At 37.3% G+C, this 19,405-nt stretch overlaps 1 protein-coding gene across 5 annotated transcripts in view; it reads left to right on the forward strand.

Annotated features, from left to right (window-relative positions):
• PRDM5 (PR/SET domain 5) overlaps positions 1-19,079 on the forward strand; it is a 93,289-nt gene extending 74,210 nt beyond the window's left edge. For 2 of the 5 annotated variants that reach the window (XM_061443671.1, XM_061443679.1), the window contains exons 14-16: positions 2,169-2,254; positions 14,670-14,774; positions 18,786-19,079. In XM_061443671.1, coding sequence (XP_061299655.1) covers positions 2,169-2,254; positions 14,670-14,774; positions 18,786-18,950 — 356 coding nt within the window. In that variant the 3' untranslated portion in view covers positions 18,951-19,079. Of the gene's footprint in view, positions 1-2,168; positions 2,255-14,669; positions 14,775-18,785 lie in introns of those variants that run through there. The other 3 variants (XR_009741545.1, XR_009741546.1, XM_061443685.1) reach the window with 3 other exon arrangements.
• Positions 19,080-19,405: the final 326 nt, after the last annotated feature.

Consider the following 19,405-nt stretch of genomic DNA (forward strand, 5'->3'; position numbering starts at 1 on the left):
TACTCATCAATACCATGGTCTCCATGGCTAAGTTCTGAAGGATGCAGTTAATCCATTTCAGGCAAACTCAAAATACACCATCATTTGAAAGCAAAAGTTTTTCTCTTTAAGGAAACTCGGGGACTGGGGGGAGATGGAGGAGGGGCACAACTCCTACCTGTCAACACTCATCTGCTTACAAACTGCTGAAAGCTTTAGCTTCTGCATTCAAAAGCCCTAAAACATAAAGATGTCAGCTGAATTAGTTAAATATTTGAGTACTGACAACTGTTGGAGTGTTTGAATTTTGAAAGCATGGATTAAAGACATCAAGGGTCATGAGAGAGTGTCGTATTTCAAACTGCTTAGTGAAAACACAGCTATAACACAGTGATTGTTGCTGGTGTTCCAAAAAAAAAAAAAAAGCCAAATTCATACAACTGTGCTTTCTGAGAGATGGCAGAATACAAGAGAGAAAAATATTTGTATTTTGCAAGTACTTTTCTACACAGTGTCTTGCTACTGTCATTAACTGAGCTGTCTAAACAGGAGTAAAAGACACAAAAGAGAAAGATAGTTTATCTACTAAATAGGGTGAGTTTTTTTTCTTTAGATGATTATTTAACTAAGATGCTTAATCTCAGCTGCCCTCAAATCTCTACACAACGTGGGACTATTTGGAGATTTTATGTGCAACAGTGACTATCAGTACTGTACTGTATTTGGAGTCAGTCCCTCTGAAGAGCTCTTTCTGTAAGCTGTCTTCCATTAAATACTTTTTGTGATCCTTTGACTTCTTGTTCTGAAAAAATAAGACATCCAGTATCTTCCCTCTGGGCAGTAATAGAGGAATACCTCATGTGGAGAAAAGATGAGTTGGGATGGGGCTTCCTTCTGGACAGTCATAGAGGAATACCTCATGTGGAGAAAAGATGAGTTGGGATGAGGCTTCCTTCCCTCAAGTCAAGATGTCATTAGGCACTGTGGAGCTTTAAATGCTTTTTTTCTGTTACTGCCACTGTCTTGCACTCTGGTCTTTGATATGTCAGTGAAATATGCGGGGGAGGGGGCGGGAATTAATTATAAAATGTTATTTATTCTTACTTACCTATTATCCAGGATTGAGTATGAGTGTTATTAATTGTATGCCATTTGTACTATGTTTAATCTCTCTATACATACAAAGCTTGTTTTGTGAGTGCAAAGCAGTGCGTTAACTTAGTGGAATAGGCTTTGTTTAACTCATATTTTCAAATAAAGGTTTGTTACACCTTCAACATTATGATTGTGTATAACAAATTCCATTTTATTAATAGAAAAATAGTTATTTTGTCCTTAGTTTGTTGAACTGTGGTTTTGTTCTAGAAACAGCCTAATTATTTGCTTTTAAAGTGTTGTGTACAGGTAGAGGAGGCAATAGACTCAGATTCCACTATGTTGCCTAGAGAGTTGAAAATTAAAATGCCCTTAGGGAATGATAAAGCCTTATTACTTCTTCCAAATTATGGAGTTGGTTTAGAAACTTTTCACTTTCTGATTCTGAACAGCTCAGTATGCAGATATCATTAATGTGAGTTTGGGAAAATTGACGCTAAATGACACCAGTTTAAGGAAGCATTAAACAAAATACCTTTAAGATACAGGGTGCTGCAAGGAAGATGCTAAGAACGTTATGTTTCCATTTCAGTCATAAATTGTGATACAAAAATTGCAGAGACTTTTGATTAACTAGGTTCTAACACAGTTCAGATACAGCATTAAAAAATAGTAGATTTTTTATTTCATTGGGATCCTGACACCCAGAGGACTCTAATAATGACCATATGTGAAACGGAAGAAATATTTGGGAGCAGTTAATGTCTGAACATAAAAGTGACCACGTGTAAATCACTGTAGAATGTCATTTGAGCAAGGGCAGTAGGTGTTGGTTTTGTTGGTTTTTGCTTTTTTTCTTTTTACCCAAGGCTCTCTGTGTGTATCCATATATTCTAGAAAAAAATTAAGCAGCAAATAGGAATATTTTGACCCAGCCCTGTATCCTGCTCAGGTGGACCTTTATTGTAATTTTCATTACACTTAGATCTTTTCTTGTTTGAACTGAGTGTGAACACAAGGCCAGAAAAAAGTACCTCAGTTTGACAAATAACCGAGGCCATATTTATGGACTCTGATGTGTTTCTTGTTTTCAGGTGAGCGTCCTTACCAGTGTCCTTACTGTGACAAGGCTTTCAGCAAGAATGATGGATTGAAGATGCATATTCGCACCCACACAAGGGTAAGTGTAGCTTAGTTTTTATGGTTACTTGAGGATTGTCTGTGAATCATGTAGCTAAAAGTAAATAATTTCTGTTTTTTGTAGAGATAGGGCTGTACCAACCAAGATGTTTTATACTTACAAGTGTATCATAAGAGGCAAAGATTTAAGTAATTAACTGTTTAATTATAATTACAACTCCCTTACTGACCTTCTGTTTTTTCTGTCTTTGATTTCTTGCATGTTGAATAATATCAGTACAAACTTCTTCCTTCAACCTGTGTTTTTTATAGATCTAATATAATGTTTGTGATTGTTTACTGAGTAAACAATTCTGTAAAGTTCTTGAAACTTCAGTATCCAGTGTTTTGATTCTTGCCATATCTTTAAAATCCAGTCACTGTGAGCTTTTTAGAGCTTGTACTTTTCTAATGGATGGCAAATACTAAGCTACATATTTACTGTATTTAAATTTTATTTAACTGAAGGCAAAATAAAAGGCAAATCGCAGATGTCTCCAGGATTATTTTTGAACCTTTAGTCTCAGCACAGAGGTTCCCTGTTTTAAGGAAAAGCATTGTAATGTATATATATTCCTAGAGGATAAAAGTGAGATCTTGGCCCCACTCAGCCAGCATAGAGATGGATAGCTGTCTTCAATCAGCCAGATGTGAATTCCCTTAGTAAAGGGAGATGTCCAGGTGAAGTTAAGCTGGTCTAGCATTCCATATGCTACGTGCCTCTGGTCTCCTCATCCACCATAAGAAAACAAACAAAAAGTTGAAAGAAACCTGTAGCTTTTACTAGTAATCCCTTGGGAGCTGTTACTGCTTAAAGGAGTCAAGGCAGTCTTGAGGCCAAACAGTGAAAGTTTATCTGTTAGGGAACAGGAAGGATGATAGTTAATTTACTGGTCTCCATATTCAAATCTGTGCACAGAATAGTTTTCTAAATAAGTGAAGATACGCTCAAAACTGTTTGCTTAATTTTCTACCATTCTGCATAGGACTTGAGGGTATTAACTGGAGGTGTTAGATAAAGTTTTAGCCCAAACTTTAGCTTAGAAGTAGTTTGTGCATTGCTTCCTGGTGGTTCATTGTGAGCAGACTAGTCCTATATTATATGTTGTTTCTTCTTCTTTGCAGCTATTTAAATAACTTTAAAAAGTGCTATAAAGTACTTTTCTGTTGTTACTGTCCTGTATTACTGGTTTTGCACCAGAAGAAATTTCATTACTGTGTGTGTTCTACAAGGCTCTGAGTGGGAGGAGTAGTAAACAAGACCTGCTCTGAAATGGTGCGAGTTTATTTTTTCTCTGATTTGTCATAGTGTTGGAATAAAATCAACAAATCCTATTATTTACCAGAGCAGTTGTGTGCTTGGCAGGAATATGAAGATTTATTTAATGTTTGTAGTAGGTTGATGCTTGTCAGGAATGTAGTGGTTGACATGCAGGATTTCATTACGAGACATTAAAAATTCAGAATTCATTCTTGCGAGTTTGGTGTTGCTTATGCATAATTTTTAACTTAGTAAGAATGTTGAGAAAAAAAGAAAAATCTACAAAGCTATCATACAGGATCAGGAAACAAAACCAGCCCTTTCAGTAGAGAAACAGCTACTGAGTGGGTAGGTTCTGTAATACTTTTGTAAGGTTGCCTGCCTTGAAGTTTCTTTGAACACAAAAGTGCTAGCTAAAGGTGAAATCTCCGCACTGTGAGGATGTTGGCTATGCCTTTTCCTACCTTTTCCTACGTAGAAATTTTATTTTTAAATTTATTCTTGCATGCAAAATAATTATTCAAAGAAAATTAACAAGATACGTAAACCAAGTATGCACTTTTGTGTCAGCTGAGCCTAGCAATGTGGAAATAACATCATCACAGCACTCTTCCTCAAGGGCTATTCTCATGTAAATATTTTGGAAAAAGAGTTTGGTCTTTTAGTCAGACAAATTGTGAAGTAGCGTAAAAGTAATAATATGACATTCAACAAGGGAAATGTCATTGTAGTGATTAAATCTAGATGTATTTTACCAGTGGGATTAAATGCCAAACCTGACCCTGTGGATCACGGAGGGCTGCTGGAAAAATCGTTTTAGAAAGTTGATTAAGGTCTGGCAGCTGCTAAACTGAGTACAGCCTGGTGGCCACAGGTGTCAGCTCACTCTGGAGTAAACAGAGAAGGTAAGCCAAAACCCATAGTGACAATGTAAGGAGTAAAAAATACCAACCACCTAATATTAAAATGTCACCTGAGCACTGATTTGTTTCTATGAAAGTAAATGTGTTTGGTGTTTATTTTTTTTTTTCCTTAAGAAGAAATACAACGGCATAACAAAACTGTGCATAAATGAGAAACTCATTGAAGTTCTTGATGAATCAATTTACAAGCCATGTCAGCTTTGAGGAAGTACATGCATACTTCTGACCTTCACAGAGCAGTAAACTTCAGCTCTTTCCTAAGGCTTTATTCAGTGCCTGACATAATAACATACAATTTGAGCTTAAATATGTAGATAAATTATTGTATGTTACTGCAATATAACTGTTAATATTTGGAAATATGATCATTGATAGGTGCCCAGAGTTGTTGTCACACAAATTGATGTTTTCATTACTTCCGATAATGGTACTTTAGTTACAGTTTATTTCAGTTAAATACATGGCAGTGATGGAAAACAGAAAGAGTAGAAGCATTTGCAAATGGTTTTTCATCACATGGTTTGAATATTTCATATTTTTAGCTTGAAAGTATAAACGATACATGTAATTTTTATAGCTTGTTTAAAAACCCAATTTCTGGTGGTTGAAACGCTTCTGGCTGTAATGCTCAAATTGTATGTTGCCAAGATAATATTTTAAACATAGAGAAATTAGAGAAATTGTAGGGATAGTACAAGAGGTAACGGGTTAAAACTTAAACAAGGGAAGTTCAGGTTAGGTATAAGGAAGAAGTTCTTTACTGTGAGGGTGCTGAGGCACTGACACAGATTGCACAAGGAAGTGGTAAATGCTCCATCCCTGTCAGTGTTCAAGGCCAGGCTGAACAGAGCCTTGGGTGACATGATCTGCCCATGGCAGAGGGTTGGAACTGGATGATCTTAAGGTCTCTTCCAACCCTAACTATTCTATGAGTCTGTGGTCTGCTGTCACAAAAATGACTTCAGTATAAAGATAGCCTTAGAAGCTAAGGACCTAAGGCCTGATGCAGTATATGCAAGAATTAGTGTCCTGATTTTGGCTGGGATAGAATTTATTTTTCTCCTAGTAGCTGGTTTTATGTTTTCTTCCCTTGTTATTTCCCTTGTCATTATTATCAATATTAGTAGTAGTAGTTTTGTATTATACTTTAGTTATTGGACTGTTAGTATCTCAGCCCATGGGGTTTACAGTTCTTTTGATTCTCCTCCCCATCCTGCCTGGGGAAGGGGGAAGTGGTGGATGAGCTAGCGGCTGCGTGGTGCTAAGATACCAGATGGGTTTAAAACATGACAGCCAACCTTGAGTTAATTCTGAGTTTTATTTGTGAATTTCATGGGAATAGTTATAAGTCACAATAGGTATGGAAGCTAGGCAGTCTCCTGTAGAGATTCTTGTCTTGAAGTCAGTGTTTCAGCTTGCTGCTGGGACAGTACAAAAAGAAAACTGTCGATATCCAGATCCTGAGTTAAACAGCCTTTTGAAAGCACTCATTTGGAACTTTAAACAACACCCTCTATTCTTTTTTTAAGCTCAGAAGAATATTAAAATAAAGTACTGGAAAAAAGATGCAAGAACAGTATTGACGATTGTGACATAATTTCCCTTGTTCTGTTTCCCAGGAGATATTTGGGCTTCAGAAAGTTTTAACAAAGGTCATGTGTTCTAGAAACATCATATTATGCTGTGGCCCTCCCCAATAATATTGGGTACTAAATATAGTCCTCTATGCACATGACAGTGCGTAATGAAACAAGATGAGGTGTTGATTGAATTTTGAATTTTTTTCAATATTTCCCTATTGGTGCGACATGAGTGAGTTCCCAAGCATCTCTCTGAGGATGATAACTTTGACAGTGCTCTGGTTTCCTTGCCTGTGGAATCTGTGTGTGTGTACAGAATACAGAAGGTTTTAATCCCACTGCAGCTATATTTTAACACCTTTTTTTTTTTTTTTTTTTTGCAATGTTGACTGATGATCACCTTTTACTCATAGATTGAATATGTTTTGGGGTGGTTTTTTTTGTTCTTTTTCCAAGAGCAGATCAGCATCTGTTGAATATTCATCATGGCTGATTTAAATAAACCCTCCATCACTAAATCTTAGGAAGATTAGTTATTTCAGTGGTTTAAAAAACTCCAGGGAAACAATCTTTAAAGACTGTAGGTAGCAAATAGGTAGAACTACTGTGGAAAATGGGAAGTTAATGGTTTTGTAAGGTCCAACTAATTGCATATGCTACAACTTTTGAACAAATAATCCTTTTTTTTTCTTCTGGCAGCATTTCAGTTAAGATGTGTGGCTTTATTTTCATTACAAGCTTTATTGCAAGAATTTCAGATAGTATTTTTTCAAAGCTCCCAAAACTGAATTGAGAACTTTTTGAACAAAACCATCAGTCATTTCTAATAAAAGTGACTTTTTATGTACATTTGCCAAATCCTGTCTGAATTGTTTCAGCAGGAATGTTTCTGTGCCTGTTCTAGTTATTGGAAATATTTTTTTAAAGGCTTTTACTTCTAAAGTGAGGAAACGTACTTGTAAAGTGATTGTTTATTGAGTTTTAATCATTGTAAGATTCAAGTCCCTACTATTTGTGTAGGGTTGTAAATTCTCATCAGCCTTTGTCTTCCTGTGTCAACATTATTTTAGTAATTTAATGCAAGTCTTAGTAGGCAAGTCTTTAATGCAAGTTTAAGTAGGCCTCTGTCTGTGGGTGAGCCACTTGCTGTAACTTCCAATCCCCTCCCAATTACTAAGAAAGCATCTTGTTAGTTCTTGCCCATTTTTCACACTGAAATATGAAACTGGACTCCATTAACTCGCACCGTCTGTGATCTGAAGTGTCTTAGGTTCCCTTCTCATCAGGGTATGTGTTGCTAGTGGTGATGACCTAGCAGAAAGTATCACTGATGGTTTTTTCCTGACATTAATCAGATTAGTCCTTTTTTTAGGGCTGAAATGGAGGAAAGAAGGAGATCGTAAACCCAGGAAGCTGGAAAATAGTAACAAAAAAAAACAACAAAAAAAAGGAGGAAGAGGACAATTAAAAGCAAGTGGCTTCCTCCTAAATCTGTTGTTCCCACCCAGAACCACTTTGCTGTCCTGCAGGGTCTAATGAGGAAACACACTTGCACCATGAACAACCAGCTGATGCACTGGTAAAGGAGATCACTACTGGTGCTGCCAGGAAAAAGTGGCGGGTCGTAGTAGTAGGGGACTCTACTTTGAAAGGAACAGAGGCACCTATCTGTCAGCCTGACCCAGTCTCAAGGGAGGTGTGTTGCCTACCAGGGGCATGGGTCAGGGATGTTGCAGAGAGGCTGCCTGCTCCAGTAAGTCCCACTGTTACCCACTTCTAGTAATCCATGTGGGTGCTAGTGCTATATATAGAACATAAAGAAGTACTACAGAGTCCTGGGAGGGGTGGATAGGGGCTCTGGAGCTCAGATAGTCTTTTTGCCAATTCTCCAAGATAAAGGAGAGGACCTTAAAAAGGCTAGGAGGATTGGCCAGGTTAATAAATGGTTAGAGTGGTGGTGCCATAGTCAGGGGTTAGGGTGTCTTGAACATGGGACTCACTTTAGTAGGCCAGGTCTACTGGGGGCTGGTGGAGCTGGTCTGATGAAGGGAAAGAGCAGTTTTGGTAGGAGGCTTGCCAGACTGGTCAAGGTAGCTTTAAATTAGATGTGTTGGGGGAGGGGGGTATCATTCCACCTGAACACACCCAGACAGTTGCCAGCACCTATAATAAATGCTCAGAGCAATGTAGAGATACTCCAGCCGCTCCAGCCAATGAGCCAACTTCATTTTGAGCTTGGCTCAGATGCCTCTATACAAACACCTGGAGCATGGGGAACAAAGAAGAGGAATTAGAGATGTGTGCACATCTACAGGGGTATGATATAATAGGCATCACAGAAACATGGTGGGACAAGGGGTAGCAGGTTAAAACTTAACCAGGGGAAGTTTAGATTGGATATAAGGAAGAAATTCTTTACTGTTAGGGTGTTGAGGCACTGGAATGGGTTGCCCAGGGGAGTTGTTAATATTCCATCTCTGGCGGTGTTCAAGGCCAGGTTGGACAGAGCCTTGAGTGACATGTTTTAGTGTGAGGTGTCCCTTCCCAGGCAGGGGGTTGGAACTCAATGATCTTCAGGTCCTTTCCAACCCTAACTATTCTGTGATTCTGTGATTCTAAATGTAAGCATCAGCTACATAAGCCACCCTTGTTTCAGTAGGCGCTTTACTGTCTTTCTTACTGCATTATACCTTAATTCCCAGCCCTTCAATTAAGGTGAAAGTTGGTCTTTTTAAAAGAATTGAGTGATATATTGCATGTCACCACTTCATTGATAGTGATACTACCGATCACTCTCCTTACATGTAGAAGAAACATGTGCGTTAATGCTGGAATTTGCTGAGGCTCGGAGGTTTTACCACAGCTGCTATCTAACAGGTTTTCTTGTAAAGAATTGCTCACTTGGTCTGGCCCTCAGCATTTTCTGGTGCTGGCTGTGGGGGGTTTCTAGACCAAGCAGAAAGATTCGTCCTATTCTGTAGGACTTCTGTTACTCATTTGTCACTGTTTGTTTAACTTTTGGTAGAACTTTGCTGTTAGCGAGTGACTACAAGTTAGATTGCAGGTTGCATATGGCTGTGCATCATGAGCCCTGTTTTAGGCTGCTTTGAGTGGACTCTTTTACAGGCTCCTGAGGTCACGCTTTTCAGGCTGTTGGAGCCTTGAACCTTCTTTCAGTTCACATTCAGGTGGAGTTTTGGGAGAGGATGATCCCTGTCATGTGCAACTGGCTAGAGAGCTCCTGAGTGTGGTTTGAGGGGCACATCAGCATTAATAATTAGTAATAATTGAAACAAACCTTTACTGATACTAGGAAAAGGTTTAAAACACACAAAGCAAAGGGTTTATATAAAATACATGTAAACTCGGCATCATTGCCTCAGTGCCTAAGGTGCCCTTTAGATAACACTTCCTGAAGTGTGTATTTGTCACTGTCATCCTGGACTGTAAGTGGGGAGCACCACTGTCTTTTCTGCGTTTTCAGCTGGCAAAGCTATATGATTTCCAGGGCTCTATTGGAGCAGTTAGCTCTTGGTAGCAGCAAGCCTGACTAGTGTATTTTAATGTTGTCTGGCTTGTCATGTTTGTTCATTCTGGGCCACATTTTTCCATTCTTGCAGATTTTTTTCAAAAGGATTTTTGTTCTTACCCTGTGTTCAAGCGATAATGCAAATACATGTGATGATACTCGTTAAGAGTAATACAGATATTTTCAAATTGCCCACGTAAGGTTTGAAAACAGATGTTATTGTACCTGCATCTCATGTACGAGGCATTGTAAGACTTTCTCTTTGGGAGCAAAGAAAAGCTCTTTGTTTTAGAATAATGAAAGAAATTAAAAACAAGAAGAAAGAAAATTAAGCTAAAGCATGAGCTATGTATTTTAAAATATTTTGCTATCAAAAATACAGGCTGGTATTTTTCTTGAGCTCTGTGTTTCCTGTTGTGAGAATAAATCTCACCCAAGAAAAGTTCCATACCTACTGTTTTCCAAGGAGTTTAGGTTGAGACCTTTTCAGGCTTATTCAGGTTTTACCAGGTATCTTCATGTATGTACTGGGCCTTACTATTTTATTTTTTTTCCCCAAATGTATCATGTTTGTCTCCAGATTTGTCTTGTTAAACAGATCAATGTATGTCTCCAGAGGAAAAAAAAAAATAAATAAATTTATTTATCTTTTCTCTCCTGTGTCATCACCTCATGCCTGGCAATTTTCACACTTCTATCACAAGTGTATATGTTTACAACTAATATATGATTCAATGTACTTTTCCATGTTTTTCTGAACTTCTTTTAATGTTCTGTTTTCAGCATATAGAAAATGCAGATACAGCAAGTTGATGGTCATGTGAAACGTAACATGATCAGTATGTCTTACCCCAAGATGCTAGCAGTTCTAATTAGATGTGTGCTTAGATGTATGAACATGATCTAAAAGTACAAATGTGCAATATGTGAAATTCTCAAGTATATCAGAATTAAATCTGCTGAATTCAGTAGGATAAAAAAAATGATCTTAAGAGAGTTTCGATCACAGCTGTGTGATTTTAACTGTACTTTGTATGTCAGTTAAAACCCAAGTGCCCAAGTGTTAAAAAGGTTTATTGATTAACATTTGTGCAGTCAAGAAATTGACTTTCTGAGTAGTTTAAGTCTGCAATCACTGTAGGAAATCAATAATTAATCTAAAGAAAAAATAGTAAAGAATAAGTTCTCTTGAGTGTAGCTTCAGCCCAGTTTTAATTTGCTCCTGCCACCTTGGAAAGGGTTACTACAACTGTTATTAACTCGCATTTATTTGAATCTTGAGCAGTGATTTATTTGATTATAGTAGTAGCTAATGTTTTTCTTGCTCTTGCTGTTCAGCTTACGTAATAGTTCTAAATTCAGAATTAAAAGGTTATTTGGAGATACTCCTACCAAAGTAATTCATGTTTTACCTGTGTAATCAATTTTACCAGGTATGCAGAAAAAAACACATGCAGTAGTGCTAAGCTAATATACATAATGCGTTTATATTTTCTTAAGTGAGATATCGTCAACTACAGCAACAGTTAGCAGTTCAGATATTCTGGATTTAAGTATTTCCATCTGCTGTGATTGCAGGATACTCTGTACGCGTTCTATCAATTTGTTAAAGGTGCTGTCAAATGGCCTTGAGAATATGTTGTGTTCTGATGTCTTCCTAATGCAAAGCACAATATGCATAGAATTCAAGGTAGTCATTTATGATTCAGCTATCCACAAACAGATGTATTGCAGACGCCGTGTATTCCAGACGCTGTTTTATTTGTCATATTTGTTAAAATGTTGAATTTCTCTCAGTTTTAACCCAGTGAAGTGAAAATCGTCGGAGATGGGAGCTTCTAAGTTAGTGTACCAACCTTATGGCAAAGCACCTTGCAGAATACTAAGTCCCATTTGGGTTCTCCTTGGCTTTTTTTTTAAGAAGCAGGAATGTTAAAAATCCTGATCTACATATTTGTTATTTATATCTGATATACTTTAAAATGTAATATTAAATCACTGCAGTATCAGCTACATCCTGCCTTCCTCACTCTTTCTGCACCCTTCCTCATTTATGTCATCAATAAAAGAAAACATGTCATCCTTTGGCTTTGCTGCCACCATAGTCGTGGCCTTGCAGATGCTTTTTGAACAGAAGGTAGATTTATAGTACTAGCAGTTGCTAACTCCTTTGAGGTCAAACTTAAATGGTTTTCCCAGTGACCTAATTGTTGACACTTAGCAGGTTTTTCCCTTTGCTTGATTTTTTAAATTTGTCCAGCTTTCTTCTAACCTTATCACTGGTCCCTGTTGTCCTTCTGTGGTGGCATTAACTTTCTGTCAGACTTACTGCTGTGGGTTTTATCTATTTGGGGTTTATTTTCTGTTCGCATTTAGAGCAGTGATGCTTATGCCAAGCCAACATCATCTTTCCCATTTACAAATGTTGCCTTCTCCAAGTATTGTGCAATGGAAATTTGTTATGAGGGGAAGAAGCGAGAGAGGGGAAAGGAAAAACACAGAATATTTTGTTTTGAAGAAATTAGTCTCTGAGAATGATGTCTTCTTCAAAACTGACAAATAAGTCTTTCTCTGGAGAGAGAGGTAAGGCCAGGTTTTGCTCTGGACAACACTACTGATTTTACTGAAATGGACACAGATGAAGGGTAGCTTAGCTTAGGGGAGAGGCAGCTAATGTGAATCAGAATTGTGTCTGCTGAAGTCACTGGAATATACAGATGTAAGGAATATAAAATTAGATCAAAGACAGGTTTAGATGTGTTTCCGGCACAACATATGTGAATTTGAATACAAATGCCAAGGAGATGGTTAAATACACCCTTTTTGGCCATAGGGAATAATAAAAACAGGCAAACATAACTGTGGGGAAGATATTACAGCCCAGGTTTGTGATTTCAGCTTTAGAGAGTTTAGAATGGCTGTTCCTCCAAAGTGGAATCCTGAAGTCCATTTCACTCTGAAATCAGTAACGTAATCATAATCAATCATAATAATACCTGAAGAACAAGATGATAAAAAGGAGCAAGTACACCTGGTACAGTTTGCAATAATGAACGTTTTCATAGGTGTTGAAGATGCACACATCATGTACTTTGAGCTTTCTGTGGAGCAACGTACACAGAGAAAGGCTGTTTTCAAAGAACTCACAGAAAATGCAGTTTATGTTAACCACAATGCAAAATCAATTAAGGGGGGTGTTGCAGAAACCCGCTGTACATATTTACCTATCATTATTGCATATTCATACATTTCCTTAAAAATTACAAGCCTGCTCCATGATGTCTTTAGTCAGTCTAGCAGAATTCCCTGAGATGAATTTTTTGGTCTAGGTGATGATTTTTTAAGATCAGCTCAGATATCCTTTAGGTAATTTGTTATGTTTTACTCCATACTGAAGAATCATGGAAATTACAAAAAGATAATGATGAAAAAACCGCAAAGATGATAAGGATGTGTAGGGAGAATCTTGCACAGAAAAGCTCATTAGCGGCTTCCCTTTAGGCCAGTTTGATTATATGCAGCTGGGCACCGTATACTCAGCCTCTGTCAGTATAAAAATTCGTCTTGCATCATGCTGAAATGTACTTAATTTGTCTCATGATTTACTCATGTCTGAAATTGAAACTGCTGGAGAAATGCTTTTTCCTGTGTACGCTACTTAGGACGTGGTTTCAGTGAGCTCGAGGACTCCTGCTACTAGAAGATGAGAAGTTTATGTCTGTGACGCTGCCTTTTCTAGGAAACCTAATGGGAGGGTACTCCGTAATGAAAAACCCAGTGTTCACCTGCACCGTGATCTCTAGATCTGCAAAAACCTACCCTACTAAAGAGAGAGCCTGGGACTTACCCAGAACAACAGTGGTTTGTAGTCCATTGTATTATGTGTACAGTTTATGCTATAGAGTACCTGGCAGGATTCGGCAAGATATGGAGACCTGATTTTCCCCTACAAGCTGAGAACAGTAATTAATAACCAGAGAATTTTTTCACTTTGTAGCTTCAACACCTAAGCTGAGTTGTTCTTTCTCACTTATCCTTGGATTCCGCGTTATCTCCCAAAGGACCATTAAGATTGCTGCCTATTACTTGTTAATTCATAGACTTGGCATTTTTGTTGCTTATTGATTTTCAGTCTTGGTTTCAACTGAATTTAGTAAAATTCAAAATTTTACTGAAGTATTACATCATTGCCTAAAATACCCATCTTTAGAACTTAAGCAATACAGAATTAGAGGCCACAGTAAAAAAAAAAGAATGAAAGAAGTGTGATTGATTCAAAAATAAAGGTGCCTCTAGAGCATCAACATTTTAATGAGGCAATGTGCAGTGCCATAATAATAACTTTTACATTTAACTGATTCATTTAAATACTGTTTTCCATACAGTTCTTTTATCACTTTAGTGGAATAAATGAGGCATTATACCTTATGTAATTTTCTATATTAAGGAAGAACTTTACAGAAGAAAAGCTTTATAGAAATGGTTTTCCGTACATACATCTATTTGAGGCTACTAAGCTTGCAACTTTTATAACATCATGTATTACAGTAGCTGCTAACCAATAGTTCTAATTAAAAATACAGATGGCTTGGTTGCCATCTGCTCTTCTTTTGAGAACCTCCAATGAATATGTGATCAACCTTCTGTCACCACTTTTCAAATAAATTTTTTTCTCTACCACATGGTTTCCTTGTATCCCTTCTTCCTCTCCTCACCTCTTCCCCTGTTTGGAAACACACTGACAAACCTGAGGTTTTTATAGTTATCTTACTTGTCTTTATGCTTTAAGCTTTTGTGGAAGAGAAAGGAAAGTACCTCGGAATTTTATGTGTCTGTACCTTTCACATTACAAAAAACAGATTCCCAAAATGGCTGGTTTTGAAAGACTAGAACAGATAATTAATTCTTAAGTGGGTGTTAAAGTGGAAACTGTCAGGCCACGGCTTTCCCAGCTTTACCTTCATCATTTGAAAGTAGTTTTTCTGTTGTTTTCACTGACTGTAATCCCTTAGAGAGAACATAAAACTTGCACCATCTAGGATGGAATTTCACTCCTTTAATGACTTGGGCTCTGCGTTTACTCACTTTCACTCATTTTCACTCACTGTTGTCATTTCATACAGGAAAAGCCGTACCAGTGTTCAGAGTGTAATAAGGCTTTCAGTCAGAAGCGTGGCCTAGATGAGCACATGAGAACCCACACCGGAGAGAAGCCATTTCAGTGTGATGTGAGTCTGACCCTTTGTCTTCTTGACTTCAACACAGCACCAGGACTTACTTACAGTGAGATTATAGCCTTGCAGCTATTGGCTGTGGTATAACGTTACACTTCGTAGAGTCTTTGATTGTCTAACTAATGAAAAGACCATTCAGGAAATTTTATGTACCTTCCCCACTTGCCAGAAGCTTTGTACACCCTGTTATTTTATGGTTTTGGATCCCTTAAGAGTTATTTTCACCATTAATGCAATTTGGATGTTGCAAGTTACAAATTCATGCAGGTTAGGTTCCCGTACATGTTTTATGACAGATTAATATTTGGGGATTAGCTTTTACAGGAAAAGGTACTTAATTCATTACATGTAATCTGAATGCTTCTGATGTTGGATGACACAAATATGAATTCAGAATTTCCAGTTTCTATTTACTGGAATCTGGTCTGATATTTTCAACATGTGTTCTTTTTTTTTCTTAATTGTGCATTGAAGAAAGCATGGATGTTGTATATGTTTACTGAAATGCAGCATATTATATTACAGTTCATAGATCACTGTCAAGTCCCTTTCGTTCAGCATATCCCATTGTGTATACAACATATCTCACAACTTTTTGGAAGGTAGGTGGGGAGGCTGAGTGTGCAGAGACTTTTGGAAAAAAATGTTGAGAATTAGCAAAAGCCAGAAGGTAAGTTGTTGCTCAAGGATTTGGAGGGTATCAGGTTAGGATATAGAACTGGTGCTTTTCAGTTGTCCAGGTGACTATCATGGTGTGCTGCTTAATACACACTTGGAGAGTGTTGAAAGTTTTGTTTTCAATAGTTAGCCCTTATTTCATGTGTACTCCAGTTACACAGGTTCTGGGGTCATAGAAAATGTTACGCAGAACAGACCATTCCTCCAGAGCTCTCACATTGCATGTTACCAGATGTTTCAGCAGAAGTTACAGGAAAACCAGTAGTGGGCAGTTACAGAAAAATGTACCTATGGGGGACATTTAGCTTTCCAATACTTTTTACACTCAGATATTCTCACCTACAATTTTTTTGTCCTGCTACAGATAGCTGTAGGTGTGCTCATTATTTTTGTTATGACTTGAGTGGTAATTTATCGCACAACTTCCGCAAATTCTTAACTGTGGATTTTGGGGAGGAGAGTGTATGTCGGGTTACTATAATGGAATTTCAGTACCTTTTAGTTCTTTCCTTAACAGAAGCGGTTAATAGCTATTCCATTCATTGTTCTCTGTACATGTGCCATGTACCTTCTTAGTCAACTCCTGTGAAGTTTTTTCTCTTTCCAGCGCTTTCCATGACGTTTTCCCATGTTCATAATAATTTTTGTTACTATTTTCTGGATTTTTTTTTTTCCCTGTTCCCATTGGATGTTTTAAGGGAGTAGCAATATTACTGGCATAGCCTTACTCATTAAGGTAATTGGCAAGTCTGTAAGACAATGCCCAGACCTACTAAAAATCCTTTAAAGGTGAAAAACAGGCTGTGTTTTTATTTATTAGCATATCCATAACTGTAATCATACATGAAGCCATCCTGAAAGACAGAAGTTGTAAGAGAGTTGTTTGCTACCTGGCATTAGAAGCAGTCATAGAAGCTATTCAGCTCTCTAAGTATATATAGACAACAAATTACATGTTGATAACATATTAAAGAACATTTTCTGTCAGAATTTTCTTTGTTTCTTAGTACATTTGCATTTACAAACAGAAATTGCTTTCATGCCAAAGAACTGAAAAAGGAAATGTTTGGCTATTGAAAAAAAAAAAACAACTGTTTGGTGAAGGTGCTACAGTTTATTTATGTGTTTATTTCTGTCATCAAAAGCATTTCAGAACTCAAGGACTCAAAGCTCACATATCCACTGATGATAGTACAAATTGAATATTCCTATTTTAAGGTGAAAACTCTAATATTTATCACAAAGTGAAAATAACTGAAGTATGGAAATAGAAATATTTTTTTTTCCCCTAATAAATTAGATTTCTGTCCTCTGAAGACCAGCCTGTTTTTTACTGGAAGGCCAACTGAACTTCAGTTGCCTCAGAGACCACAGATTATTCTTTGAGGGCAGAAAGGTCAGGGTACTGCCTGTCCTGGTTTCTTTCCGGTACAGTGTTTCCCTCCACTCTGCCTTTAGTTGGCCCTACACTTACTTTCAAATGTCAGTCTCTTCGATCCTCCCTACTTGATCAAAACTTTGATCATTTTGAAGAGATTGATTAGATTTCAGGTGCACATTAGCAGGTATGGTTGTAAATCTCTAAAATGTCAGTCTTACTTATAAACTTGAAATCTGAAGCAGACTCTTAAAAAAAACCCACAAACCAAAACTTTTGTGCATAAGCACAGCACAGGGTGTATTATATCATATGATCCTGTGCTTTCCGTGTTCTTTTTGAAGAAGTTAGGTAGTAGAACATGCTGGAGCCCTGAAGGAACATCAGGACACATTATACTAGTTATATGAGCATTATAAATGAAAAAAACGTAGTTTAGGACTCTGTTAGAAGCTGTTTACTTTAAAAATTAAGAGAGGCATGTAAGATACAGAGATCACGTATGTACCTTGTATGCGTGTATATCCTTGATTGGCTTCCTGGCTTCCAAGAAACATGTTGGTGTTTACAAGTATATGATACTTCTAACACGTTGAGTCTTGTGAGCAAGCATGTTGTTACAATTAGATAAACATTATGAGTTCACTTTTTATGCTGTGTGGAAGAGGAACAGAAAATGATATTTGGCAAAAGCAGTACTAAGACCTCACCAGTGGATGCTGTAGGTGATATTCCTTGTCACATAACAAAAGGGTGACTGTTGCTTGGGTCTGAAAGAGGTTGGAGAGTTACATTTGCTATATAAAAGTACTTGATTGTGTGATAAATCCAAAACTATTTGATTGCAACCGGACATGCAGTGTTCTTGTTTGGGGAAAAATTATTTTGGATACAAAATTTGCCTCTTTTTTATGGTTATTGGTTTCTTTTGCCTTAATTGGCATAAAATACATATACTGTAGGCCAACATTATCTACTTGGTTAGTCAGCACTATTTCAAAAGGAATCAGTAATAATTCAGCATTTTCATTACTAGGTTGGTACCAATATGAATTTAAAACTTTATTTTCATAAGGAGAGATTGTGCTGGGTTTCTTCTCTGTGGAAGACATTTTGCCTGGAATGCACCTGGAATTTGAGGATTGCAGGCCAATGGGTGTTCATTCTTATTTAATTATGTGATTCTTTCCTATTTCATTTGCCAAATCAGGAATTGCGAGCATGCTTCCTTTCTCCTCCCCATCCCCTAGAAAATACATGCATACTGTATGTACCTGGATGGAAGGTGAATGTGACAATGTAACTGCATGCTTTCAGTTGATTTAGTGTCTTCCCTACAGATCCTTAACTGTTCATTCTAACTTCTCGTGGCTGGACTTGTTCTTAACCTTTCATTTTGACTTCAGCACAAGAATTTTTTTTAAAGTGATGTTTTTAGTATGGCAGTGTCCTCTATAATAATTATTAATCTTTCTTGAAGTCTTCAGAGCTTCTTTTTTTCTCACTCCTCCCTCCTTGTAGCTGAGCAAGTTGAACTGATTTTTTAGGAACACACAGATGTCATTCTGGAAGTCAGGAAGGAAATACTTCATATGAGGTTGAATTACTGCATCCCAGATATAATAATATTTAAAAAAACCCACAACCGTGAACCAAACCCACACACAATAAAATATAACTGGGACACCCCAGTGTGTTGATATTTTGAAGACTAGATCTTTTTCCTTTACCAGCCCCCATGCCTGTGGTACCACGGTTACTGTATGACATTGAAATATACCAGACAGAGTAAGGTGCTTTCTGAAGCAGTTATTCTTCCAAAGACCAGCTCATTTATTAAGTATTGCAGTTACATCTGGCTGTGGCCTCAGTGATAGCACATAAAGGGTTCTATACATGCTTGAAATTTTAAGGCTTCTTTTTTCTTTGTCTTGTCTTCACTGCCTTAGGTTTGTGATTTGTCCTTCAGCCTGAAGAAGATGCTGATCCGACACAAGCTGACTCACAACCCCAATCGACCGATGGCAGAATGCCAGCTTTGCCACAAGAAATTTACTAGAAATGACTACCTCAAAGTGCACATGGAAAATGTCCATGGTGAAACCGACAGCTAATTGTGGCATATGTGAGAGGAAAGGATCTCATGCTCTGAAGTTCTCCATTTGCGTGTGTACAAACTCCAGACTTATCACCTGATTTGTAAGCATAGTCAAGAGAAACAATGGTTATGTGTTCACAAATTATTTTTCCTACTTTTTTTTTTTAATATACTACTAGGAAAAAACAAAAGAAAGACATTTACCTAAAGTAAAATATAGCTTGAAAATAAAAAGATGAAGATTAAAGAACTTTAGGAAAATTTTATCCTCATAAAAATGAAACTAAAAAAAAAGCTGTAAGCAAACTTCACTTTCTCAATTACAGCCTTACAAACCTAGATATTAGTACCTGGAAATAGGGGACATTTGGAACTAAACCCTGTCTGCAACTGTATTTCTGTATCTAAGTTTCAAGAGTCCATTAAAATTCTTCAATTTGAAACCATGCAGAATTTGTCATTCTGATTGAC

This window comes from Pezoporus flaviventris, unplaced genomic scaffold (genome assembly GCF_033815535.1).
Source record: "Pezoporus flaviventris isolate CSIRO_AGI_PZ_B2104156 unplaced genomic scaffold, CSIRO_AGI_Pfla_v1 ptg000002l, whole genome shotgun sequence".
NCBI classification, from domain to species: domain Eukaryota; kingdom Metazoa; phylum Chordata; class Aves; order Psittaciformes; family Psittacidae; genus Pezoporus; species Pezoporus flaviventris.